Source organism: Lepisma saccharinum, chromosome 5 (genome assembly GCF_977018435.1).
Source record: "Lepisma saccharinum chromosome 5, izLepSacc3.1, whole genome shotgun sequence".
NCBI lineage: Eukaryota > Metazoa > Arthropoda > Insecta > Zygentoma > Lepismatidae > Lepisma > Lepisma saccharinum.
This window is the reverse complement of record NC_139233.1, coordinates 5,595,550-5,604,081: the sequence shown is the minus strand read 5'-3', so window position 1 is coordinate 5,604,081 and position 8,532 is coordinate 5,595,550. Positions and strand designations below refer to the sequence as shown.

Sequence of the window (8,532 nt, the reverse complement as noted above, 5' to 3'; positions counted from 1 at the left end):
ATAAAGTTGCAAAGAGTTTAGAAATGTTACAAACAATTTTTAATTTAAATTCTGAGATTAAAATATAATAGATCAGGGCCACCCAAACTACTGGTCGCGGGCCACATCAGACCAGTCTTAATTGAGACATTATTTTTAGCGTCAAGAGAATGTAACGTGGCCAGTTGCTTAAGTAGTTATTGGCTCTTCATCGAAAGAAGGTTAGACAGACACCCTTGGCCTAGACACCAATAATTTCCAATCAATCGATAGGTTTAGGAATGACCGTGGTAAATCAATTTGCTTTGCCGGGTCAGGAGGTCCACTCAATAAAAGGGAATACTTGTTTTACAATTATGAAATTAAACACAATAGTACTATAATTCATTTTTAAAAAGTAATGCACATAAATATATACATAAATGACACTGACTAAAACATTTTTAAAAAGTACATTTGTTCACACATCATCGTTATCATCTTCATCGAAGGACAAGAGACTCGCGTTCTTCACTTTCTTCACGGACTTCTGCTTGTTGCGTTTCTTCCTATCGTCTTCCATCTTCTGCTTCTTCTTCTCCGATGGCTTCTCGCCCTCATCTTCACCTTCTGGGGACGCCTCTCGCTTGGCGGGTTTCCGGAACAGGATTCTTCCGTCCACAGGGGGAGGCTCGTCATCTGGAATTGAGGATTCCTCATTCAAACTCCATGCACTCTTTCTCCTATCACATGCATTTGTGGGCGGAGGGTTGCTTGCATAGGCGGCCTCAAGTGATGCTTGCGCATCCCTTGTAAGGTCAGCAGTACACCCTTTCGCACCCAAAATTTCATCTCAACAGTATTAACAACGAAAATGAATAAATATTGAAAACAAGTTTACTATGGTATGGTACATATTGAAATAAAGCGATCGGTTACTTCATTGTCGGTAGAGATACAGTACATGTCCAAACTAGAGACTGTCAGATCCGGAACTTACGTCACCCTGATGGCATGGACGCACCCAAGGTGGGGATTATGAGGTTCAGGACATCCCTTTGATCATAATTTTACCACAGAAAATAGTGCAAATTTCACTCCAATCATAATTGCGCTCAAAACTATTTATTTCAGCAGATTAAGCCCCCTAACCTCCGAAAATTTTTGTGGGCGCGCATATGCCTGACATATCCAGCTTTACCTTCACTCCTTTTAAAACCCCTTGATGAAACTCATTTGCATCTTTTGGGCAACCCAAACCAGAATTATTCCTGCGATTTTGTGTAACTGGAAGTACGTAATTATCTACCCTCACTCCGCTCCTTTCAGACTTATTTCTGACCGCACAGAAATAAGTAATTTTCACAGTGGTTTAGGAAATGAACGAATGTTCGTGAAATCGAACTCACGAAATGCAAGTTATTATTTAGTCATATTCCAAAAATAGTCACATTAGCAACAAAGTGATAATGGAAGCATCTGAGGTCCAGGCCTCCTTGTTCGATACCATTCCACAAAGGGTGAAACGAACAAGCAGTGTTTTTCAGCAGTTATTGCTGAAAATCTTGTTATATTTTCAGTTAGAATTCCGGCCCTCTCAATGATTTAACACTAAATACCAATAAATGCCATTATGTAATATATACTCGAAAGAAAAACCCAGTTGAATTTCAGTATCAAATATACAATACTCTAGCAAGAAATTTTACAGTCAAGGATTTAGGGGTTATTTTTTATTCAAATGTTACTTTTAATAAACACGTAGAACAAATAATTAGCGAAGCGTTCAAAAACCTTGGGTTTATTCTTAGAATGGGGAGGAATTTCAAGAGTATAGAGACACTAAAAGTTTTGTATTATTCATATGTAAGACCAAAACTCGAATATGCATCTGTTATATGGAATACAGACACAGCAAAGTACAGTGTAGCAATTGAAAGAGTCCAATCGAGATTTCATTTTTTAATCTTACCCCACATTTGAACACTACGACAACCTAATATATGAATGTCGGTTTACAAAGCTGTGTCACAGAAGAACGTTACATGAAATAGTATTCTTGTGGAAATTGTTAAATCACGAAATAGATGATGAACATCTACTCTGCCAGATTAATTTTCGAATCCCGTCGTCGAAAACTAGACTAAAGAATGAAGCTTTTCTTATAAAGGCGGCTAGATCCGAAATTAAAAAGAAATCTCCATTGTGGAGAATGTGCACCAGTTACAATAAATTGTTAATCAAGAATAACACCATTGACATCTTTTCTACGAACCTAAGGGACTTCAGTAAATCCACTATTAACACAATGGCCTAAGCTTAAACATATACGGTAAGTTCGTATTGAAAATGTGTGATAAAGTATATATATAACTTCTATCTCTATATTACAGAAATATATGTAATTGTATTGACTATGTATCCTTTATATGGGCTCTGTAATTAGGTATGGACCTGTTGAGTTCAAGAAATAAATAAATAGGTAGAAATGTTACCTGTAAGCACTAAAAAAATAACCGACTCTGCAGTTTGTTCCTATTACAAGTTCGCGATAAAAAGTGGTGGAACTATGGAAGCATTTGCGAACTCGCCATCATTCCCACAGCTATTATTCATAGTTACCAAGAACGACGAATTTCAGGATTTTGGCACATCTCTTTATTTAGCACTGAACTTTTTTTTAAAAAAAACATTTTCCGACATGTATTCCACATTCATGCTGTTACTACATTTTCAATCTTTGTGTTAAATACCAAAGGTATTCCATTCCGTTCAACTGTATTCTGTTCCTTTTGCACTATCTGTTTATTATAAATCTTGACAATAGACAATTCATCTGTTATTCTAGCATTCTTGTCAACAATAGAGAATGCAAGATCAAGCTCTCGCGCTGAAATCCATTGTGTACTTTAAATATACTCCCATAACTTCTTGCGATATTATCCACAGTCTGAGTCAATATAAATCTGTCTTCAGTGACAAATGGAGGAGATTCATGTCTCAGCACCAATCCATTGTTTTGGTCACCATTTCAACTGGAAAATGCTTGCTGGGAGGATGTTTGGTCGTGCCTTGGGGGTATAGCTTCGGAGATGCTCCTACAGTTTAACAAGGTGACAATGAGACAGGTGCGTGTGTGTGTTGGGGGGGGGGGGGAGGGTGCTTTGCAAATATTTTGCTAGCAGGGGAGAGATTTCATCCCCCTCACTGGTTTTGGTAACAAAAAAAGCACACTTTGTATTTGAATTTGGAATTAAAATTAATGTCATGTAAGGCTAATGCATTTTTATTTAGCTGGATGAACCGCTTGCATAATGAAAATTGACATTTTTTACAATTGGTTCACATTTAATTCCATATTTTGATTAAAGTAACTAAATATTTATTTGCATATCCAACACTTTTTTAGTGCATGTAAATCCGTTAGCTGTTCATTTTTATACCCACCCCTAAGCTGATTTACTTTTCTACTTTCGATTAAAGAGGACCCTGTTTCTGCACTAATAACGGCACGCCGCTGCATGGGTGTTCAAAGCCTTGTGAATTATGCCATTCCAAATGTGTCGCTCCGCAACTTCAACCCTACTGGACACACCTCTTTTTAATAACGGAACGCCATTTTGAAAAATCGAAGGCATACGCAGACAGCTGCCGAGAAGGGTGTGTGACGTCACAAAGTGCGAATTGTTCCCAAAAGACTGCAGGAAATGGCGCAACTAAAATTTGCGTCGAAACATGTAGAGTATCAATTCCACACGCGGCCCCTCCTTCCCTCGCCTTATCAGAGCAGGGATGTCGTCAACTTTCGACGCTGAGTCATCGTGCAGCTTGGATTAAAACTGGCAACACTGTGAGGTACGGTTGCTTAGATGCCCTTGCTCTAAGAGCCTACTTGATGTGGCGGTAAGGACTAGGCTAGCGGAAAGTGCAGGTTCGATCAGGCCTCAAATGCGGAAATCTGGCATATCAGCCCGTTTCAGTACGACCGATCGCGTAACGGCACATGTGTGGACTCGGTTTCGAGTCTGGTTGAGCTTCGGTCAGTGGTGTGCCGACGATTTTCGTAAACTGATTCTTCTATGTGGATAATTTTACTTCGCTTTTCTTCCACTTTTGGCTAATCGCGAAGATTAGGATGAGCGCTGATATATGGTGAACTTGATGAAGGGACATTCACAAACAACTCCCATGCCGGGTTTCGAACCCGGGACCCCCGGCGTCGTAGCGTGCTGTGCTAATCACTCCGCCACAGAGGTCGGCAATTTTTTCCAAATGGGTTGGGGTGGGGTTATGGCTCCTTTTTCCAGTACTCAATCCTATTACTTGCTACCTTTCCCTCCATTTGACGTCTCTATTTGTGTGCGTAATCTAATTTTCCTTCTCTTTCCTGCCACTTTTCGCTAATAGCGAAGATGGGAATGAATGATAAGATGACAAACGTACATCACGTGAACGACGCAACACAATCCTGGCTGAAAGTTCAGGCGCCAAAGCCTCGTTAGCCTGCAAAATGGAGTCTAGGGTGTACTACGTGGAAGAGAGGGCAAACTAGTAAATACTAATACAGGAACGTTCCTGTTGCCAAGTCATCAAAATCCTGCCCTAGTTATCACTGGGAGACAGTTGGCAGTTGCTGACGTCATCAGTTCTTGTAAGGCAACAACAAAGGCTCGGTATGCAAGATACGCCGGTTTGAGACCTGGTGAAAGGGGAAATAGAAAAACGAACTGCAGCTCCGAGGACGCAGCCAGTGAGTGGAGTGTCAACTTACTTGGCTCCCAGGCACAGATTATATATCTAGGTAACATCTAGGGGTGCGAAGTTGAAAATAAAGAAAACACGAAACATGCTTTAGTTATTACCTCGAATATCAATAAACTGTAACAAGGCTTTTATGAAAACTGAAAAGTTACTGCATACATAGTGATTTGTTTGTTCATTTTTGTTTGCTTTGGCCACAACAAGTGCATGGTTCTTGTTTAGGCAGGCCAAAGACATACAGTGGGTCTTACAAAAGAAGAATCAATTTTTAACAACAATAATAGCGAAAGAAAGACAACAACTACTGTCCTCACCTCAGTAGAGGAAATTAAAGGTGGAGAACAGTTGTGTACAATAACAGCGGTGTCACTTCTTTACCAAACATTCTGCGCTCAATATGACGACATGATTTTAGTAAGTCACAACGTAATATGGCAATGCAAGAGTCCAAGAGTTAATAATGTCTTCGGTTGAAAGTAGGTTTTGAAAAAGGGCTGCAAAATCCCCCACTGACTAAAGTTAGTGATATTATATATTTTTTAAAAATTTTCCCGTCTAGTTCTCTGCACTTCTTGAATCTCTTTGCACTCATGTGTTTGGTTGCTTACAAGTGAGTGCAAAGATTTCGTTGATTTGGTGTCTGCACCGTTTGCACTACGTTCTGGAGCGGTGTACAGTCAGCGCCAAATGGTAGGCAAAATGTCCACAGCTATTATCATTACTTTTTTTTATTCTACATCCTGTGTTGTTTTAAGGAATGAAACTTTGTTGGTTCGAAGCAGGCTCTGTTCTCTGTTCGTCATTATTTAAATTCATTGTCATCACACTGTGTAATTCAGACTGAATGAAAATGGTGGTGGACAATTCGCCTTCTGTTTCTTTCGCCATTGGGTTTACAGTGTGGTGTGTGATTCGCGATAAATAACCAATCAAACGAACGTTTAAAGCAGCAGACAGGCATTTGTTGAATCTTCTGAACTCGAACACCGTTTTCTTGCGTACGGCGTATAATTCGTTGCACATAATGGCCTTGCATGAGCCTGACATGGGATGTATCTGGTGTCAAAAAGTGCACCGAACTAGGCTGGGCTAATATAAGTTCAAGTTAGGGTATTAGTTTCGTACACAAAAGTTCTTTTTGCCCATTTTCGTGCATGATGCCTATTTTTCGTGTCTAATGTATCTGATTTTCGAAATGAACTTTGCACTGCATTAAATCAATTGAAACGTACAATAGCCACTATTTTCTGAATGCGTTATACTGTCACTCACTCCGTATGGCAAACATTTCAATTTATACTTGACTTATGTTTCCAGTGGCCCAAAAATTATTTCTGGAAGGATGTGGTTTTCAGAATTCGTGGCTTCTATTGTACACGGTGAGCTAGCGGCGCCATCAACACCCCCATCCCTTCTTTAAACTGTTGATCAATTTCCCTCATTCGACTGCCCTTGAACCAACCTTACCTCCACAGCAAGGTGGAGTGGAGTACATGGCTATCTGCAGCTTTATATTACGCCTGCAACTTTGCCACCCACGACACTGGATACTGTTAATATTCTACGTGAAGATGACGCATCGTCAACTTTGTTTGTAAAAACTGTTGCTGTTGAAGGACACTGTACGAAATGGTTGATTGATTTAGTTTATTTTACTTCGCGTTTTGTGCCTCTTGGCTAATTTCCGAAGATGGGGATAAGTGATGAAATGGATGAATGGACATTCACAAACAACCAAGCCCGAGCGGGATTCGAACCCGGGACCCTTGGCGTCGCAGCGCGATGTGCTAACCATTCGGCCACAGGGTCCGGCTGTACGAAATGATTTGGCCTCCATTGCTGTCAACTATTCTGCATTACCAGTTACTTGAAGGGAGAAATGAAACGCTGGTAAATTCACTGCATGTAGTGGAGGACGTTCTGCAGGAAATTCAAGCGGTTCCAGGCAAGGATTACTTCTCGAGAGAGCAGATTGAAGGGGGGGGGGGGGGTTCAGTGTTCAATAGTGAGGGGACATTGGAAGATGCTTTCCCCCAGTAGCGTCCCTAGGATTTTCGAAAGGAAGCGGTTATGTGTACTTTTTTTTGGTAGTCAGTCCTCATTTTGCAATCTTCTGCTGCCTTTAACGTTTTTTTAGAAATACTGGACCGAGAAGGGGGGGGGGTCATAACCCCCATTGGGCATGCCACTGCTTTCTCCCAGTTAACACAATTCTCATAAAGCATCATGTATCAAAGCAGGCCCGTAGCCAGGCAGGGGCCATGGGGGCTGAGCCATCCTGGCAGGGCTGCCAGCCCCCCCCCCCCTAGCACTGCCGCCAGCTCCCTTGACATTAGGTAAAACTATTTTGTATTCTAATTTGTTTGAGGTGAAGAGTGAAAATGTAGACAGCAGATATTACTTGGCTCACAACTAGATGAAAGATAAATTCACAGAACATGAACGGCAGCTATTATGATCGTTGAATCTTGTTTATGAGCCGAAGTGTAAGTAGCAGCAAGTATTTAGCAGATTCTCTAGACCGCCTTAGGGATCTGTGGCTAGCTTGCAGGGGAGCAGCGACATGTTTCAATATTTTCACAGAAATAATATGATTTTTTCTAAGTATGTGCTTATTTAGTACTTTTTACACATAACATGTTTCTGAATTTGAAACGTGTTTATTTTTTAAAGTAAGGCAAGCAGTTCTAGACTTTAGAAACGTCTTCCAGAGGGAAGCGTCTTTAATGTACCTTCCCAGCCCCTGTTGCAGCCTCTCGTTTGACAGAAATCTGTGACTTTGACGTTATCATCCACATTCCTTCCACATCTGCGTCAAATATCAACAGATCCCAAGTTTGGGGAATTAAGGGGAGTTTTATTGCATCGGCTGGGAGTGGAATGTACGGTAGACACTATGATTGAAGTGGATATTGTGTGGATATTGTTCCTTTTTACTTGTATGATATAAATAACTGTATCAAAAATAGTATGGAGTGTGCATCAAGGGATGGTGTCACGACCAGTCAATTAACACTCCAAGAGATGTTTTAGAAGATATACAAATACTAGTTTTTTTGAATATTTCTAAATGTAATATATTTTACATTACTTAATGACCCACACACATAATTTACCTTAATTTAATACTGTTAAACTTTATAAAAATAAACTTTGTTTATAAGCCCCCTGGAGACCAATTCTGGCTACGGGCCTATATCACAAAGACCACTTAATCTACTGCCTTTCATGGCACCTCTCGTCCATGTTTTCACGCTGCAATTCACCATTCGAGTTATCCAGAAATCTCAAAAGGGGGGGGGGGCTTGGCCCCCTCTGCAGGCGCCTTTAGCTCCAGGTGTTGCAGGCCGCACATAATCGGGACTCTCAGCGGCTAAAATAATTTTAGTTATTAGATCAATTTGAGAAATGTGATCGAACCTATAAATTAACACATTTGAATACAACATTTGAACTTGCATAATTTATTTATTTCTCTCCACGATTTCTTATTATTGGATACTAAATCCTTGTTTGATGATTGATTTTGGAATTGTGGTTACGTCAGCACATAGGCTATTTCGTGCCCTTCGCGCAATACGGGGATCAGCTTCCTAACCGAAACAAAATTGGGGACAGGTAACTAACAAGAAAATAAAATTTGCCTGTTCAAAACTTCCTCATTCAATTTTTAAAACTAATTCATCCATTCATTTATAACAAGAACTTAAACTATACTGTTTCCGAGGGTAACATATCCTCACCTGTTAAAAGCTGAGGCTGAAACGGAGCACACAGGACAAACGCAGAAAACGACTCCACAGAGGATTATCC

General features: G+C 40.4%; 1 protein-coding gene across 1 annotated transcript in view; it reads right to left on the bottom strand.

The window, feature by feature from the left end:
* Nucleotides 1-354: 354 nt before the first annotated feature.
* The window catches only part of LOC145988182 (uncharacterized protein KIAA1143 homolog), a 51,821-nt gene continuing 43,643 nt past the window's right edge, over nucleotides 355-8,532 (bottom strand). The window contains exon 3 of the mRNA XM_083123011.1: nucleotides 355-657. Within this exon, the coding sequence (XP_082979137.1) occupies nucleotides 440-657 (218 nt within the window). The 3' untranslated portion in view covers nucleotides 355-439. The remainder of the gene's footprint in view (nucleotides 658-8,532) is intronic.